At 45.0% G+C, this 20,422-nt stretch overlaps 1 protein-coding gene across 5 annotated transcripts in view; it reads left to right on the forward strand.

The window, feature by feature from the left end:
- Nucleotides 1-20,422, forward strand: part of LOC129712854 (adenosine kinase-like) — a 75,987-nt gene that overhangs the window by 4,211 nt on the left and 51,354 nt on the right. For 2 of the 5 annotated variants that reach the window (XM_055661577.1, XM_055661578.1), the window contains exon 1: nt 3,503-3,635. The exons of 1 other annotated variant lie outside the window; for it this stretch is intronic. In XM_055661577.1, coding sequence (XP_055517552.1) covers nt 3,505-3,635 — 131 coding nt within the window. In that variant the 5' untranslated portion in view covers nt 3,503-3,504. Of the gene's footprint in view, nt 1-3,502; nt 3,636-14,867; nt 15,005-20,422 lie in introns of those variants that run through there. 2 more of the 5 variants (XM_055661580.1, XM_055661581.1) reach the window with 2 other exon arrangements.

Below are 20,422 nucleotides of genomic sequence, written 5' to 3' on the forward strand. Positions count from 1 at the left end.
TCCACCACAGCGGAATCAACATTCCTCACTGTGATGGAAGGCAATAAAGTTCAGCCATCTTCCTCTTTGTTCACCTGTGGTCGGGGCCTAGAACCCTCTGCGCTACGGAAGGCCTGATGCACAGGCCCTCTTGCTGGGATGATCGAACCTCCGGCGTCGGAACGGATGTTACACACTCTGCGGCTTGGAGTTTCCGAATCGGCCGCTTCTCAATAGGATTCAAGGATTCAAGAGAGTTTATTGTCATGTGTCCCTAATATGACAGTGAAATTCTTGCTTTGCTTCAGATCAACAGAACATAGTAGGCATGACTGCGGTTTCCGAAACCACTGGACGGAGCTCCAACACTGGCGATCCTCGGCAAAAGATCCCAGGCCTCCACGACGTTAAAGTCAGCATCGTGACCGCGGCTAGAAGCTCCGCTAACCACAGCTCCACGATGTTAAAGTCAGCAGGCCCCGCTGGACGGAGCTCCAACACTAGGGATCCTCGACAGGATCCCAGGCTCCGCTATGGTAATTCCGCGCTGCGCCTGCTGCTGAGGCTCTGGGCCGGTCTCAAGTAGGAATGGCCATGTCAATTCAGTTGGTAGGCTGCGGAGGGGGGGGGGGGAGATGCCATTCAGAGAAAACATGCATCTCTGTCCAGGTAAGTTATTGGAAAACAGTTTCTCCCTATTCCCCCCACACAAGACATACTGAGAAACATTAAAACATACATTTTCAACGCACTAAAAATAACAAAAAAGGCGAAAGGACTAACGAGCTGCTGTCGAGGCAGGCACTGCGGTGGCGCGATCCAATGGATATCTTGAACACATCTTCAAGTCCACATCATGAACAACGGATACGATAGATGAGGTTGGAGGAGGTGCAAGTGAACCTCTGCCTCACATGAAAGGACTGTCTGGATCCCTGGACAGTCGAGGTGTTGCATCTCCTGCGGTTACACAGGAAGGTCCCTGGGGAGGGGATGGTTTGGGTGGAAAGGGATGAGTTAACCAGGAGTTGTGGAGGGAACGGTCTCTGCAGAAGGCGAAAATGGGTGGAGAAGTACGATACGATAGGATATTACTTTAATGTCAGAACAAAAGTCTGAAATTTGTGACGAGTGTTGGGATCCCGTTGGAAGTCTGAAGAGGGTCTCGACCTGAAACATCACCTATTTCTTCGCTCCATAGATGCTGCCTGTTGTGAGGCAAATTAAACTTTACGACTCTCTTAGTGACAGCATGCTGTAAAGGTTGTAACTTTGTTTGCTCCCTTAACTTTTAACTTCTTGCTTACCACTCTTTCAATGTTACTTGTTGTTACTTGATTTCAAGGCACGGTCTAACTTTTATGCGCTTCAATCGTGTAAAGGATGGAGACAAGAGGGAAAAGAGCTTCTCCAAGGAAGGAGTGTGGTGAAGGCGCAGCTTCTGACTGGTATCTTAGAAGCAATATCGAAAATGAACAGAGAAATGAAAACAAGATTTTGCAGTTTGGAAGAAATGATGAAAGGAATTTTGGATATGGATCTGGAAAACGAAAAATAAGGATCTAGAAAACAGAAGCCGCCGACTGAATTTGCGAATTGTTGGTTTGCGTGAAGGTCAAGAGGGGATAATCAGGACCAGATTTACATATAAGGTTGACAAGCTTAAGCTTAGGGCCTCGAGATCTAGGGTGGCCTCAAAGAGCCGGATTCACCACTAGGCTTCACAGGCTGAAATCTAGGGCCTCAAAATCTAGGGGGCCTCCGGCCAAAGTAGGACACCTGTCGTTCAACTCTGGGCGCCCTCCCTCTCATTTTGCCCGGCTTGGCACTGCAGATACTGGTTTATACCGATAGACACAAAAAACAGAACTCAGCGGGTCAGGCAGCATCTCTGGAGAAAAGGAACGTAACGTTTAGTGTCGGTGGCGGTTGTATTGCGGGGCAAAGATACCAGGTGCGGGGTGACGAAGGGTCGGAGCGAATGACGGCCCCGCACAGCAGCAGCAGCGGCCGCGACAGCAGCTCCATCCGACCTGGTCCTGAATTATATTTGTTGGAGTGCAAGATTTTGCTAAAGAATCGTTTCTACGGCCGTTCTGTGTGGGTTTTTTTTTTTTAATTCACCCGACAAGTTAATCGCTAGAATGATTTTAAAAGCAGCTTCTGAAGCCGTCAATGCCGACAACTGGGACGGATTTTATGGAGGACCAGGTAAAAGAAAGTAGTTTATTTTTATGTATAAAAGTGTTTCTTAAGATGTATTTAATTCACATTTTAAGTTGCGAAACGGTGATTTCCCCCCCCCCCCCCCGAAGAACCGGCAGTGTATTTGCTGCAGATATGGGGGTATAAATTCACCGCAACGTCAACGTTCTAAATGGTCCCGTTCCAGAAAATCCCACTCGCAAGCTGATTTAAATGGCCATTAATTTACAGGTATTAAACATTAAATTCCTTCCATTTGGCCTATGAGATTTAAAAATTATGTTATATTCTGAATTCTTGTGTGAATGTTATTTGGACACTTAGGCTATTTAAAAATGTCAATCTGTTCTTCAGAAATGGATAGATGTTTAGATCTAGTAATTGAATTTTGTAATTAGCTACAATTAGGTAACTAACTAATTATATGCTTTAATTCCAAGTCATCTAAGTAAGATTGTTTCATATTTGTTTCAGAATGCTTCAATCTATAATAACTGAAAATTTCTTTCAGTTCCCTTAAATTTTAAGAAAGTTATCGGCCTTTACATGTTCTCGATCACAGCTATTGTGTTAAGTCAATGAAAAAGCAATAGGGAACAAGATGCCAATTTCCGAGTATGAAAATGGCCATAACCTTTTTAATACTGAAGAAATGAAAGTGAATTAGGTGTCAATTTTTTTTTTTATGCTTTATCTGATGGGATAAATTAAAAACTGATTTTTTAAATCTCAACATTTTGTAACATTGCTAAGCAAGGGCACATTTATCAGTATAAATTGTTTCAGTTTGCTCCATATTAGTACTTGGGTGAAATTATTTTGTAGTAGTTGCAGTAGAATACACATTAGATGAGCCATAAGCATCTGAATTTTTCTGAGCCAAATCTAATGAGTAGGGCTGATTGTAAGCTGACTGTAAATCCACGGTTTTGTTTTCTAATAGTCTGTTGTATTAAAGGCAATGCCAAACCATTGATAAAATAATGACGAATAAGTTCCTGCCGATATTGATCAGCCGTAACTGCTTTGAAAGCACAGTCTTTACTAAGTCTTAAAAATTCATCAAGTGACTCACCAGGTTTTTGTTTCCGAGTAGCAAGGAGGTGTAGTATAGGAAGCCAATTCTTCCAATTAGGGTTAGCGGCAGGTGAGTTGGGATCCAGATACAAGCCCCGATGTCGGACTGCTTGACATGCGCCCACTTCTCTGCCTCACCCCTGAGTTTCTCCACCACTTTTGTCTACCTGGGATCTCGTTGTATGTGTGTTATTTAGAGTTTTGGGGCCAACCTGCTAAATACAGAAGGTGATGAGTAAAGTAATGTCTCTCTCCCCGGCCGCGCGCCCGGCTCGGTCCCGCCCCGCTGCGCGTGCCCGCGACGCAGCGAGAGCGATGGCGGCAGATGAGCCTCAGCCGGCGAAAAAACCCAGGCTGGAAGATGAGCTCCTCAGGTAACAGTCAAAGCGCGGCCGCTCCATCCCCTGCGTCGCCGATGGAGGCCGGCGGCCATTCGCTGGGTCCGAGGTCGAGGTCACCGGCAACGTGTGGAGATGCGGCGTCAGTGTATGGGGGAGGTGGGAATGCTCTTGTTCCGCCCGCTCCCCCCTCCACCGGCCTAGGCCCACTCCCTGCCCCAGGCCCGCTCCCCCCGGCCCAGTCCCGCTCCCCTGCCCCAGGCCCGCTCCCCCCCCCTAGGCCCGCTCCCCCCCCCCGGGGCCCAGTCCCGCCCCCCCCCCCCCGGGCCCAGTCCCGCTCCCCCCCCTAGGCCCCCGGGGCCCCAGTCCCGCTCCCCGGCCTAGGCCCGCTCCCCCCGGGAGGCCCGCTCCCTCCCCCAGTCCCCTCCCCCCGGCCTAGGCCCACTCCCTGCCCCGGGCCCAGTCCCGCTCCCCCCGGCCTAGGCCCGCTCCCCCCCCCCGCTCCCCCCCCCGGGGCCCGCTCCCCCTCCCCCGGGGCCCAGTCCCGCTCCCCCCGGGGCCCAGTCCCGCTCCCTCCCCCGGGCCCAGTCCCGCTCCCTCCCCGGCCCAGTCCCGCTCCCCCCGGCTTAGGCCCGCTCCCTGCCCCGGGGCCCAGTCCCGCTCCCTGCCCCGGGGCCCAGTCCCGCTCCCTCCCCCAGGCCCGCTCCCCCCGGCCTAGACCCGCTCCCCCCTCCCCCGGGGCCCAGTCCCGCTCCCTCCCCGGGGCCTGCCCACCCTAGTCCCGGGCCCATGGCTCGGCCGCTCCATCGCGCCACTCAGTCAACGTGTCTCAGCGCAGCCCGACTACATGTGCAGCCTACTCTGGTGGTTATTGATTCAACATTCACACGTGGATCGCCGTGGGCTGGAGTAACACCAATGAGATAGTTTAAAAGGCGTGTAGGAAGATATTATTTTGTTCGTTGAGGCGTAACACATATTCAGGATAATGTTCCTGGGCTGCACTCTTCACTGCTGGTTCTGTGTTAAAATGGCATGTCCATTATTACATTTAAAATGTATGGAGTCAAGCAACAAGTAGTGGAATTGTTAATAAGGTGTCTCCAAATATAAATTTGACGTTTCAGGTTGTTCCTCAGACCAAATGAGATTTGGTGAGTGGTTTGCATAAGACCTTCAATGAGTCCCCAAGGATGTGACTAGTGGTGTGCCTCAGGGTTATGTGCTGAACTCATTACTGTTAGTATTACAGTTATATTAATGTATTAATATTATATTAATAATTTGGATCAGAACATATAGGGCAAGTTTGCAGATGATACAAAAGTGGGTGGTTTTGCAGATCATGAACATGGTTGTGAAAAATTGCAGCAGGATCTTGATCGATTGGCCAGATGGGCTGAGGAATGGTTGATACAATTTAAAATAGAGAAAATGTGAGGTGTTGCATTTTGGGACGTCTACACGGGCAGGTCCTACACAGTGAATGTTGGGACTCTGGGGAGTGTTGTAGAACAGAGATCTAGGAGTGCAGATGCATGGCTCCTTGAAGGTGGAGTCGCAGGTAGACTGGAAAGGCGTTTAGCACATTGGCCTTCATCAGTCGGAGTATTGAGTATAGAAGTTGGGAAGTCGTGTTACAGTTGTATAAAATGGGGGGTGAGGCTGCATTGAGGATGTTGTCAGAACTTGAGGGTCTGAATTATAGTGAGAGGCTGTGTAGGCTGGGACTCTATTCCTTGGAGCACAGGAAGATGAGGGGTGATCTTATAAAGGTGTATACAATCATGAGAGGAATAGATTGGATATATGTGCAGAGTCTCTTGCCCAGAGGCAGACTACCCAAGCGGAATACGAGGTGCTGCTCCAATTTCCGGTGGTGCTAAAGAAGGAACTGCAGATGCTGGAAAATCGAGGGTAGACAAAAGTGCTGGAAAAACTCAGCGGGTGAGGCAGCATTTATGGTGCCCTTCTCAGCTCTCCCTTAGCCCTCTGGCTCCTCCTCTTCCTTTCTTCTTCTCCCCCCCCCTCCCCGCCACATCAGTCTGAAGAAGGGTTTCGACCCGAAACGTTGCCTATTTCCTTCGCTCCATAGATGCTGCCTCGCCTGCTGAGTTTCTCCAGCACTTTTGTCTACCCTCGATTTTCCAGCATCTGCAGTTCCTTCTTGACTACTAGAGAAGATCTGTGTAGTAAGGAACTACAGATGCTGGTATATACTAAAGATCGACATCAAGTGCTGAGTAACTCAGTGGGTTCGGCCGCATCTTTGGGGGGAAAAAATGATGCTGATTGAGTGACAATTTGGGTCGGGACTTCTTCAGACTGAATGTAGAGGGGAGGGAACTGGAGATAGGAAAAGGGCAGAACAAAGCAGGGCGAGCAACAGATAACTGAGGAAGGGTGGAGCCCATAATGGCCCATTGTTCGCTCTTTGTCTCATTTGGATTATCTTCATCTTCACCCATTACATTCATTCAATTTGTTAGTTATAGGAAAGGTCAGCAACAGAAATGTCATTAATCTGCTGTAGTTATTGTTATTTCAGATTTCCAGTACCTTCAGCTTTCTGGACTACATTATTTTAGTTCTAATATTTTAACCAACTCTGATCCTATAGTTCCAGGTTCAGTGGGTATTTAGGCATTGTGCCGTAAATTTATTTAATTTGTTAAATCATTTTGTAAACACTGATGAAAGCTCAGTCTAGAAAACAGAACTTCAATATGAAAGATATATTGAATTCCTTACACAATTATAAATTGTTATGGATTAGACAATAGACAATAGGTGCAGGAGTAGGCCATTCAATGTGATCATGGTTGATCATCCCCCAATCAGTCACCCGTTCCTGCCTTCTCCCCATATCCTCTTACTCCGCTATTTTTAAGACCCTATCTAGCTCTCTCTTGAAAGCATCTGGAGAACCTGCCTCCACCGCCCTCTGAGGCAGAGAATTCCACAGACTCACCACTCTCTGGGAGAAAAAGTGTTTCCTCGTCTCCGTTCTAAATGGCTTACTCCTTATTCTTAAACTGTGGCTCCTGGTTCTGGACTCCCCCAACATCGGGAACATGTTTCCTGCCTCTAGTATGTCAAAACCCTTAACAATCTTATATGTTTCAATGAGATATCCTCTCATCCTTCTAAACTTCAGAGTGTACAAGCCCAGCTGCTCCATTCTCTCAGCATATGACAGTCCCGCCGTCCTGGGAATTAACCTTGTAAACCTACGCTGCACTCCCTCAATAGCAAGAATGTCCTTCCTCAAATTAGGGGACCAAAACTGCACACAATACTCCAGGTGTGATCTCCTTGGGATTGTCAGACACTATTGCTACAACTCATTCTGTTCTATAACATTCCATCCATAACTAAGCATTCATACCTTTCAATTGTATTCAAGTTTTAATAACTAAAGATTATACTAACGTGATAAATTATCAAAATGAAAAACAAGTGTGATTAAACATGAGTGGAAATCAAATAAAACAATTCAGTTGTGCTGGATGAATGTTACTCACCTACAGTGATCTACCTGTGAATGATGAATTGATAACCCAATAGCAGGGTGCATGTTCAGTTGGGTTGCACTGAGACGCGTTGATATGACGACCCTGGCCATACACTCATTACACTCCTGCCATCGGGAAAAATGTATAGGAGCTGAAAACTGTAATGTCCAGCTTCAGGAGCAGCTTCTTCCCTACAACCATCAGGCTACTAAACACTACAACCTCCAAATGAGCTCTGAACTACATAGACTTGGGGACATTATTTTTGTCTTTATATTATTATTGTTTGTTTATTTTTATAGGACTTTTTTCATTTATTATGGTTTTACAGAGTACTATTTTTACATATCTGTTGTGCTGCTACAATTAAAATTTTCATTCTGCTTTGGGACATATGACAATAAAAGACGCTTTGCTTTTGAGGTTTGACTCCTATTTATTGAATGTAACTCTGTATTCAAATTCAATAATCCCAACCAGAGCCATCTTCAAACTCCTCGAGCTAGGAGTACATTCACCACCACCACCTGTGAACCCACCCCCCTACCCACCATCATCCTGAATCCTTGATTTCTGACCCATAGATCACAATCAGTAAAGATAGGTGACAAAAATCTCTATGATAATAGCACACGTCCCCTGCAAATAGGTCCTCAGCCACTTGCTACATTCTTATACTCTCTTACTGTACTCACTCTACACACACAACTCTATGGCCGTATTCTGCTCTAACCCTATTTACATGTTTGCAGATGACAGCACTGTAGTGGGCCGAATGTCAAACGATGAGACAGTAAAAATGATAGAGAGCATATGATGTCAAGGTACCCACACCTCCCTCAATGTCAGCAAGACAAAGGAGCTAGTTATTGACTTTGGGATATGATGTGGTATACATGACCCAGACAGCATCAGTGGTGCTGAAATGGAGATGATCAAGAGCTTGAAGTTCCTTGCTGTAAATATCACCGACAATCTGTCCTGGACCAACCACATTGAAACTACAACCAAGAAAGCACACCAATGGCTCCAATTCCTCAGAAGACTATGGCACAGTCCATAGAAATCTATAGTTGCTGAGGTTAGTGTTGTGTAGTATTTAAAAGCCTGATGGTTGCCAGCAAGGAGCTGTTCTTGAATTTGATGATCACAGTTTTCAGGTCCCTGGGTCTTATTCCTAGTGGAAGGTGCGAGGGGAAAGCATAGCCAGGGTGGTGTGGGTCATCGGTGACACTGGCTGTCTTTTGAGGTGGCACCTCCTTTACAGGGCTCAAAATTAGCGGTTGCCCGGGTGCCATTGACCACTCAAAGTGCAGCCTGGCAACCTAAATGCCGATTTATTTTGCCCGGCTTGCAATAAAATACTGATTTATACCGATAGACACAAAAAACTGGAGTAACTCTGCGGGTCAGGCAGCATCTCTGGAGAATAGGAATGTGACGTTTCGTGTCGGCGGCAGCGGCTGTATTCGTCTAGTATCTTTGATTGCAGGGCAAAGATATTAGGTGTGTGGTGGCGAAGGATCGGAGCGAATGGCGGGCCCCAATCAGCGGTGGCAGCGGCCAAGACATCGGCTCCACCGCCTCCTCCTCCCGCACCCCGCCAGGCGGAAGGAACCTCCCTCTCCCTCCTCCCGGCCTCGGCGTGAGGGAGGGGTTGATGCCCTGATAACGGCCACTCCCGCGCGCCGAGGCCGGGAGGAGGGAGAGAGGGAGGGGGAGGCAGAGGCCTCCTTATGCCGTCTGCAGCAGCTGCACGACAGATCCTATAGCTATAGAATCTTTGAGCTGCACCGCTCGGCCCCGCACCCTCCTGTCGGCTGGCGGAGGAGGGGTGGATGGAGGCAGCGGCACTTTGGCGTTGGACAGGGACGGCCAAGGCAGCGGGGTGTTGTTCGAGGAGCGCTGACCTTCCTTCCTCCCCACTTCCTTTGCACCTTCCACCCACCCTCTCTCTCTCTCTCTCTCTCATACGCCCCCCTCCACCCCTTATCCTGGGAACCCTCCTCTCCATCCCGCACTGATCCCCATTCCCTCCTCCTCTATTCAGTCCTAATTGACATCCCCAGTGCTCCCCTCCCCATCTACCCGCCACCAGAATCTATTCATCACCCTACCCACCTTGCATTGATTCACCTGCCACCCCCCCCCCCCCCCCCCCCCCCCCCCCCCATCCATCCTACACTGGTCCCCCAATTCATCCTGCACTGACCCCCCCTTCCCATCTATCCTGCACTTCTCCCCCTATTCATACTGCACTGATCCACCCATTCATCCCGTACTGACCAACCCTCCATTTACCCTGCACCAATCCCCCCATCCATCCTGTAGTGATCTCCCCATTCATCTTTTACTGATCCCCATTCATCCTGTGCTGATCCCCTCATTCATCCTGTACTGATCCCCTCATTTATCCCCTCCATTCATCCTGCACAGACCCTCCGATCCACACTGTACTGACCACCTCCATTCATCCTGTACTGAACCCCCTCTTCATCCTGCACTGATACCCCCCCCACCCATCCTGTACTGATCCCCCCCCCATTCAAGAAGAATGGGGGGGAACAGTTTGAAGAAGGGTCTCGACCCGAAATGTTGCCTATTTCCTTCGCTCCATAGATATTGCCTCACCCGCTGAATTTCTCCAGCATTTTTGTCTACCTCCATTCATCCTGTACTGATCCCCCCCCCCCCCCCCATCCTTCCGTACTGAACGCCCATTCAACACCACTGACATCTCCCCTCACAATTTTACATACTCCAACCAACACGTACTAATTCATCTGCCTCAATCCATCCATTCCGCACCGATTGCCTTCTCTAACCCCCCACCGCCATCTATCCACCCCGCACTGATTCACACACACCCCCTGACCCTATTGTGCTTCATGGTCTTCAGAGCGAACATTGACTATGTTTGATAACGGAATGCAATCAAATGTGTTTTAATTCCAAATGTTATTATTTGTTTTGACACCTTTAAACATATTACCAAAAGAACATTTGCTGCAGTTATGTCCTTTGGCCATCTCTTGTCAGTTAGTGTAATGTTTAACCTGTCAGATGGGTATAGTCGGTTTTGACAGCTATTATCATAAAATGCCTTTAGAAATTTCCTTGCAACCTGTATATTTTGTTATGGATAAATTATGTGGGAAGCCAGAGTGTTTCTGTGCCAATAGCAATAACGACCCATGCTATGGCCATGTTATGGTAATTTTCGGTCCTTCACAGAAAACATATTTGCATCAATTGCAATGTGTAAAAAGTGTTGAGATATTGTATTATAATTTTGCTGCATGTCATTGCAGTATATATAATGTCTTGATTGGTGAATATGTTTAGTTTGTGACTTTATTTGAAGTAGAAATAATATGTGAATGTAGACAAAAGTGCTGGAGAAACTCAGCAGATGTGGCAGCATCTTTGGAGCAAAGGAAATGGGCAACGTTTCAGGCCGAAACCCTTCTTCAGACTGATGGGTTTCTGTCTGAAACATTGCCTATTTCCTTCGCTCCATAGATGCTGCTGCACCTGCTGAGTTTCTCCAGCACTTTTGTCTACCTTTGATTTTCCAGCATCTGCAGTTCTTTCTTGAACATAATATGTGAATGCTTCATTGAGCATAATTTCAACTGGTAACTACGCACTTCGTCCAAGCACATTATCACACGCTTCATGCAAACCGTCTTAAACGACCACCTAAACTGTCATTTGGCAACCTAAAAAGCTGTCAAGGTTGCCCAGGTGGGAACAGGGAAAAAATATTAAGCGAGAGCCCTGCTTTAGATCCTTTCAAAGGTGGGGAGGTCAGTACATGTGATGGGCCCGGGCAATGTGTATCACTCTCTGTGGTCTCCTTTGTTTCTGGTTGGTGAGTTGCCAAACCAGGCTGCAATGCTGCAGTCATCTACCGTACACCTGTACAAGTTCAACTATTTGTCAACAAACCAAATAGCTTCATCTCCTTTGTGAACAGATTACTGTCCTCATAAGCTAAGTGTGTAGTCTCAATCTCACCGTCTACCTCATTGCAGACCGTGTACATTTTTTTATCTGCAGCTTCTCTGTAATTGTAGTACTTTAGCGCTGTGGCACTATATCCAGTACTTGGGTAATTTATCCTTTGTATTACCCATTGCACTTGTATATGGCACAGATCAAACTCAGATCTCTGGCGTGTGAGGCAGCAAGTCCACCAGTGGGAAGGGACGAATTGACCAGGGAGTGAAGGAGGGAGCGGTCTCTGCAGAAAGCCGACAGGGAAGGAGATGGGAAGATGTGGCCAGTGGTGGGATCCCGTTGGTAGACAAAGCTGAGGAAAATCAGCGGGTGAGGCAGTATCTATGGAGCGAAGGAATAGGCGATGTTTCGGGTCGAGACCCTTCTTCAGACTGATGTCGGGGGGGGTGGGGGGGGGCGGGAAAAATAAAGGAAGAGGCGGAGACAGTAGGCTGTGGGAGGGCTGGGAATGGGAGGGGATGGAGAGAGAAAGCAAGGGCTACCTGAAATTGGAGAAGCCAATGTTCATACCGCTGAGGTGTAAATTACCCAAGCAAAATATGAGATGCTGTTCCTCCAATTTGCGGTGGGCCGCACTCTGGCCATGGAGGAGGCCCAGGACAGAAAGGTCAGATTCGGAATGGGAGGGGGAGTTGAAGTGCTGAGCCACCGGGAGATCAGGTTGGTTATTGCGAACTGAGTGGGGGTGTGGTGCGAAGCGATCGCCAAGCCTGTACTTGATCTCACCGAGGTTGATCATACGCTGAATAATCCAACCAGATTTTTGTTTGAAAGTGGAGATAATAGAAATTGCATTAATTGCAACGTGTAAAAAGAGTTGAGATACTGTATTATAATTTTGCTGCATGTCATTGTGGTATATAATCATGTCTTGATTGGTGAATATGTTTAGTTTGTGACTTTATTTGAAGCAGAATTAATATGTGAATGCTTCATTGACCATAATTCCGACTGGTAACTACGCACTTCGTCCAAGCACATTATCGCATGCGTCATGCAAGCAGTCTTAAATGACCTCCTAAACTGTCATTTGGCAACCTAAAAAGCTGCCGAGGTTGCCCAGCTGGCAATAGGGAAAAAAAGTTAAGTGAGAGCCCTGCTACGCAACGGAGTCAAAGCCTTTTTAACATGGACACTGGATAAAGATTGTGCCCCACACTGATTGCATTAATAAAATTAAACACTGGAATGAATACTTTTAGCAAAAAATTAATTTGAAGGCTTATCAGCTTCATGTAAAATAATTGCTGAGATGCTTGTAGATGATAGCATAATTTATTGAGATATTTGATCGGGTTGTTTTTCCGAATACGATTATTAATTTTTGTAAACATATTCTATTTTTGAAATAATATGGAACTGAGCTTACTTTTTGCATTGAATGCCAATACTTCTCCAAAGCAAATATAATGTTAGTTCTGCTCCTGCAGCCTAGGTGGCCTATTTGAATATTGCAAGAGTCAAGAGTGTTTTGTTGTCACGACAATGAAATTCTTACTTTTTGCAGCACAACAGAATATGTAAATATGTAAACATTGTGTATAACGGGGAAAAAAAAGTTCAATAAATAACAAATATAGTGCAAATAATTAATAATAGCCTTTTGCAGTTCAGTAAATATAAATATAGTCTTTTGCAGTTTAACAAATAATAATATAGTCTTTTGCAGTTTAATAGAGTTTAATATCAGAGTTTAATAGCAAAATATCGAATTATACGGCACGTAACAGGCCCTTTAGCTCAACGACCATGCCGAGCAAGATGCCCCATACAAGCTAGAGCCATATGTCCCCATTTGGCTAATATCCCTCTAAACCTTTTCTATCCATGTATCTATCCAAATGTCTTTTAAATGTTGTTATTCTTCCTGCCTCAACTATATCCTCTGGCAGTTTATTTTATCTACCCACCACCCTTAGTGCGATACTCTGTTACACAGAAAATGTTTAATGTGTTATGTGTCATTCCTAACTGTCACTGTATGTCATGTTGTCACTTGCAGGTGGAGCGCCAAGGCAAATTCCTTGTATGTGAATATACTTGGCCAATAAACGTATTAATTCATTCATTAAGTCCTAAAGGAACGTCCTTTAATTCTGAGGCTATGATCTGTAGTCCTAGATTCTCCCACTAGAGGAATCATCTATCATTCAATCATGGCTGATCTATTTTTCTCTCTCAACCCCATTCTCTCCCTTCTCCCCATAACCTTTGACACCCTTACTAATCAAAAACTTGTCAATCTTCCCTTTAAAAATTCCCAATGACTCGTCTGTGGCAATGAATTCCACAGGTTCACCACCTTCTGGCTGGAGAAATTCCCCCTCGTTTCCTTTCTAAAGGTATGTTCCATTTATTCGGAGGCTGCGCCCTCCGACCCTAGATTCTCCAACTAGTGGAAATATCTCTCCACATCCACTCTATCTGAGCCTTTCACTGTTCGGTGGGTTTAAATGAGATTCCGCTCTCATCCTTCTAAACTCCTAGAGCCGTCACCCAGTGAATATTACCACGTGTTACAGCCTCATTTTGCCGTCCACCGGAGTAAATATTTCACATCATTCTCTTAACACACTATCTACAAATGTTCCGAACAGCAGAAAACGCATCTTATAAATGTAACTTGCACATTGTGATATCTGAAGAAAGGTCTCGACCCGAAACGTCGCCCATTCCTTCTCTCCAGAGACGCTGCCTCGCCAGCTGAGTTACTCCAGCATTTTGTGTCTACCATGGTGATATATGATATTAATTGTTTTCTCAAACTTGGATAATATTTAGAATGTGTGTCCTCTCAAATGAAATATTGCAATCATTTCAGAAATAACAATATCAATAGTGTAGCAATATGATTTGAAAATACTGTGAGAGAAATGCGGCCTCATTGGTCATAATTTGCCATTTGACAATTTCCTAATTTACTGCCTTGCATGTTTTAATAAGAACTTAAACTCTCCTTTGTATCAATGCGAAGTGAAACGTGTTATCTATTAGTCTGCAATCAGTAACACGATTCCTTCAGGTAACCTAAAAACGAAAACATAATTAAACAAGAAACATGCTTCAGTTAAACGCCTCTAGTTTTCACACCAATTCTCTACGCACCTTGAAAATTGGTTTGGGGAAGGCGAGGAGGAATTTGGCATCAGTGGATAAATACACGTGATTGTAAAAATTACTGTCGCCATATGGAATGTTCTTGAGAAAACGAACCTTTATTGTATCAATTCTGCGGAGTGCTGATCTGCGTTTCATGTGTGCTTGTGGTTTTCCATATTATTATCGGAGGTATCCGAGCCTACTTCCGTGAAAGTTATGAAAGATTTATCATCCAGTCAGTCATCCGAGAAGGTGCACGGTTGCGTACTCTGGTATAGCTAAACGTGATATTTTTAAATCAGTCAAAACAATGTTTAAGAAGGAACTGCAGTTGCTGGAAAATCGAAGGTAGACAAAAATGCTGGAGAAACTCAGTGGGTGAGGCAGCATCTATAGAGCTAAGGAAATAGGCAACATTTCTGGTCGAAACCCTTCTTCAGACTTAATTCAATCATGCTTACAGTGGCTTGTTTAAAAAAAATAAAACTGCGAACACAGCAAAAGCGCTGAGGCGAGGGCTGAAGTATGAGTGAGCGCAGTGATTGGCGGTGGAGCCGTCAGTCGCGGCGCCCAGCGCTTACAGCCATGTTGTGAATGGAAGCTGCGGATGAATGGGCAGCGGGGAGGGCGGGGGTTCCGCTTCCAGGTTACATTGATACCAGTTTGGGAGACACAAGCGTGGATCCTGGGCGGGCAGTGAGTGCTCTGTCCTATTTGTCCATTCAACCAGCCGCATACACTAATCCCGGCTAGGATGACCTGTCTGAGGTAAGTGCTAGGTTGCGGCAGACTCGATATGTAATTTACTCGTAGCATTTATTTTGTTGTATTTTTATGGCCTTTTTGCCTTATCATTGCAATCCACTGTCAGACGCTGTAAAAGCGGTTCGTGAGTGAGAGCGTGGGTGACAAGGGGATAATATTTTTGTGGCATATTTTTACCTTCTGTGTGCAGTTTCGTGTTACGTATTTTCACGATATAGGTCTTAAAATACATGTTGAAATGTTCCTTTTTCGCACTGACAGTAACAGTTCACGATGGAAGTCAGTACTGATTTTACATGTGCCACCCACACATTAAAAAAAAAGAGGACTGTGTATTCATTGCGCGCTCTTCAGATTCATAACTTTAAGCGACCTCCATGCTGAGAAGAATGCACCTTTCCCTTGATTTACAGTGTGTTTCCTGCAAGTTTCTCTAGCCGGTGAATCATTCCTCATCCCTCGTGAGTCCCGAATATTCTCTCATGTTTAGTTAAGATCACCCAAGCTTTGACGAGTCTCGCTAAAGGATCTGGTGAAAGAATCGCATAGTGTATGTTTTTGGAAATGTGGTGAGCCTGGAGAAATTAAATTACTTTCCAATTGCTTGTTTACTTCCCCAACTCATACCAGGCGCACGTTTGATTTTGTGTTGATTTTGGAATTTAAAATTCTACTTTTGTGGTTGAATGAGATCTAGGTGGTGATTGTTGTCCACTATCACATTACATCTTGTACAATTTTAAATCGGAGAAAAACAAAATAAGCTTTGATTTCATAAAGTTGTAATTTCCATGTTTTTGGAGCTGGAATTTGTTTTGGTAGTCTAAAGCGACGGAAATAGCACATCAGCTCACAAACTACCCACAGGTCGGTCCACAGGCATCTCCTGCCCCAACCGTGCTCCCGCATTGGCCTCAACTGCTGCAAAATCGTAGTGCAAACTGCCATCAATCAGGCTTGCCCAATGTAATCACGGCTGAACTGCGCAAGTCTGGTCTCTTCTGTACCAATTCTTCAGAACTCTAATTTCCTCATTCTTTCACCAATTTATAGTCATAGTGATATAGCGGGGAAGCAGGCCCTTCGGCCCAACTTGTCCACATGTCCCAGCTATAGTTCCACCTGCCCGCATTTGGTCTATGTCCCTCCAAACCTGTCATATCCATGTACCTGTCTAACTGTTACTTAAATGTTGGAATAGTCCCTACCTCCTCTGGCAGCTTGTTCCATACACTCACCACCCTTTGTGTGGAAAAAGTTACCCCTCAGATTCCTATTAAATCTTTTCCCCTTCACCTTAAACCCATGTCCTCTGGTCTACCTACGTCTGGTTTATCTACCTACACTGGTGATGTAGCCTTTACAATTCTCCATGGCACAGAATCCAGAGATTTTCCATGCTCTGAAAAGAAATACGCACTTCAGTTTTAAATGGCCGTTCCTTGACCATTTCAGAGGTAATGATTGAGAGAGCTGTGGCTGCATGTTATGTTCTCATTCATATCTACTCTTTTATAAGGAGCTGATGGTCCCACTCCAGAGAAAGTTGGGGGATTGCAAATTCATTGTAATTTTTTACAACAGTACACTCAAGGATTACACCAAGGAGCTTTGTAGAGCAGACTAATAGGGCAGAGGCATGGTTTGCGATCCTGACACAGACCGCTCCTGATTTCAGTTGGCATATTGGACAGCTGCCAAGTGCTGAACAAGCACCACGTCACATTTGTGGAAGCAACTGGCATATGAAACCGTGGCAAGTTGATGTAGGTCCATAAGTAGAGGTGCTAGCCGAGTGGGTCTTGGTATGATTTAGAATATTGTTAAGTGAATTTAAACCTGATCAAATCAAAATATAGGGTGATTGGGTTTAAATCACCAATATCCTAAATCACATCATGGCGCACAATGACTAAAAGCTTCAATCAAAGTGAACACAACACAAGACGGCAGATGCTGGAATCTAAAGTAAAGGGCGAGCTGGTAGTGGAACTCAGTGTGTCAGGCACCATCTGTGTGGGGAAAGCGATAGTGGACATTGGGTCGAGACAATTATTCCTCTTTTTATCTCAGCAGAAACCTAACGTGGAATACAGTTTTCATTCCAATCATTTAGGTGTGGGTCAAAACGTGGTAAAAGAGTAGGAAAGCAGCAGGAATCGGTAGGGCATTAGGGGGTTAATGGTAGAAGAACTCCTGTTGGAGAGAAGAGAGTATCTTAAAAATGGGCATACTTTAACGATATCTATTGGAGATACAAGAGTCTGAAAATGCTGGAATCCTGAGCAAAAAGTGATGGAGGACATCAGCGGGTCAACGTATAACTTGTCAGGCTTTGCTCTACCTGCACCACTCCTTTCCAGCTTTCTCCCGTCCCTATCCATCTGTCTGAAGGAGTCCTGACCTAAAGCACCATCTGCCCATTTCTCCACAGATTTTGCCAGATTCACTGAGTTCCTCCAGCACTTTGTTTTTGCTCAAGACTTCAGCATCTGCAGTTTCCTGTGTCTCCAATCCCAGAACTGAGGTGGTTCATGAACAAAATATACCTCTAATTAATGTGCCCTTCATTGTTTCAAAAAGTTTTCATCAGATATGCATTACTGAACTAAATTAAGTAAACTGCGGAAAAAGTTTAACTTTTTCATCACTGTAATTCCATAGATCTCCGAGTTAGAAAGACTTTGTGCAACAACCTGGAGCTCAATGCTCTTAAGACAGTGGAATTGATTGTAGACTTTAGGAGAGCTCTTCCTCACCCCTGTGTATGTAAGTACTCAGTTAAAATGACATTAATGTAAATACTGAATCTCCAAGGACCTTAAATGGGGGGTCACCATCGACTCCACAGTCAAAAAGGCACAACAGAGATGTACTTGCTGCAGCAGCTGAGGAAACACAATCTGCCACAGGCAATGATGGTACAATTCTATACGTCCATCATAGAGTCTGTCCTCCCCATCTCCAGCATGGTTTGATTTGGCTCGGCCACCTAGCACGACATCCGGAGGCTGCAGCGAATCGTTCGATCAGCTGAGAAGGTTATTGGCTGCAACCTTCCCTCCATTGACGAACTGTGCACTGCAAGGGCCAAGAAGCGTGCGGGTAAGATAATCTCTGGCCCTCTCACCCTGGCCACAAACTCTTCCCTCTGGGAGGCCACTGTTAAAGCTGCCACAGCCAGATATAAAAACAGCTTGTTTCCACGAGTAGCAGCTCTTCTCAATAACCAAAAACCTGTAACCTCCTTTTGCTCTGGTATTTTATTTAATTCGCATGTTTAATCGATAATGATTTATTATTAATGTTTTATGTGTCATTCTTAACTGTCACTATGACATGTTGTCACTTGTGGATGGAGCACCAAGGCAAATTCCTTGTATATGAATATACTTGGCCAGTAAATTTATTCATTCTCCAGACAACAGAATTATTGAAAATGCTTTCTTGATGATGAACACTGCAACACCAGTTTACATATGTGTGTTTAAGTCAATTGTAGGTTTTGCCAAAGACGATACTAGCAGGCATGCTAAGGCAATAAAAGCAGCATCTATGGAAGCTCTTTCTAAATATTATTTTTAAATGGTTTTGAATAATTTGTACGTTGTTCTGATAGTGTTACTGTTTTTGAGAAGCTCCATGGTTGAGAAATGAGTTGGTTAACTAAATTGTGACACATATCTCATGATGGAACTTTTGGTTTGTTTTTGGATTGGGGTTGTGCAATCCATCCATCATTGCTGGGATTTGGAACAAATTTTGAGGTAAAATGTTTCAATTTGCTTGCCAAATTAATTCTTTCCATCATGTGTCCATGCCACTAACTCCCACCAGTATTTTCTTAGCAATATGCAAACTATAACAGCTTACTTGTGGTTTAGGATTCACTGGAGGCTGTTGTTGGGATTTTAACTATCTTAAAAGAAAAACAAAGATTATTTTCTTTAGTTTTCTTTGGTACTCAAGGTTGCATTAATAATCGGCGAAAGGTCTTTGCAAGGATGTTGTAAAGAATCAAGACAATTCTCAAGAACCGTACAGCCCATAAAACAATCTCTGTTTGAGTGGGTATTTAAGCTGAAAGTTGTTTTTATTCCTGGGGCCTGCATATGTCAAGTTTTATTTGTGTTACATTTTGTGTGCATTCAAGTTACTCTTTGTAGTATTTATACTTATGAGCCAAGTGAAATGGATTCTTACCAACCAATCTGGTTAAAAGATGTGATAATGGTTGCAGATTTATTAATATTTACAATAATTTCAAAACATTTTAATATACTGAAATTGCATTTAAAAATATAACTTGTAGGAGCTAGTCCCTGGTACTTTGCAAAAGAGGTGCATGGATGGAGTAATTTGGGAATGCCGTTGTTTTCATCTACACACCATAGATAGGATGCAAGGTACATAAAAATGCTGGAGAAACTCAGCGGGTGCAGCAGCATCTATGGAGCGAAAGAAATATGTGACGTTTCGGACCGAAACCCTTCTTCAGACTGATGGTGGGTGGGGGGGGGGGGGGAAGGGAAGGAAAAAGGGAGCAGGAGGAGGAGGAGCCCGAGGGCGGGAGGATGGGAGGAGACAGCTCGAGGGTTAAGGAAGGGGAGGAGACAGCAAGGGCTAGCAAAATTGGGAGAATTCCATGTTCATGCCAACTGGACGCAAGCAACCCAGGCGGAATATGAAGTGCTGTTCCTCCAATTTCCGGTGTTGCTCACTCTGGCCCAGGACAGAGAGGTCGGATTGGGAATGGGAGGGGGAGTTGAAGTGAAGGATGCAGTCAGGTTATGTAAATTTCACATTAATGATGTGACGTATTACACCAGAGAACACAAACTCCATTTTGTAATTGCTGAACAAATATTGTGAACAGAGACCACTCCCAGCAATTGCTGCCCTGCCTAAAATGCTAAGAACAATGCACTGTGCTATGCTATTTTCACTTGGTGAATGTGGATGATACGTGGAGCCAGGTGCTGTGTAGTCAATTAGTTCCACATAGCTAACAAAATGCTTTTGAAGTAAACATTTTTATAATTTGACATAAAATTAAAATATGAACTCAAATGCACGATGATCCTTCCAATCTGAAATGTAGGACCAACCTAGTTGGTCTCCTAATTTGAGGAAGGACATCCTTGTGATTGAGGCAGTGCAGCGTAGGTTCACGAGATTGATCCCTGGGATGGCGGGACTGTCATGAGGAAAGATTGAAAAGACTAGGTTTGTATTCACTGGAGTTTAGAAGGATGAGGGGATATCTTATGGAAACTTATAAAATTATAAAAGGACTGGACAAGTTAGATGCAGGAAAAATGTTTCCAATGTTGGGCGAGTCCAGAACCAGGGGCCACAGTTTTAAAATAAAGGGGAGGTCATTTAAGACTGAGGTGAGAAAAAACCTTTTCACCCAGAGAG

This window comes from Leucoraja erinacea, chromosome 34, assembly GCF_028641065.1.
Source record: "Leucoraja erinacea ecotype New England chromosome 34, Leri_hhj_1, whole genome shotgun sequence".
Lineage (NCBI taxonomy): Eukaryota > Metazoa > Chordata > Chondrichthyes > Rajiformes > Rajidae > Leucoraja > Leucoraja erinaceus.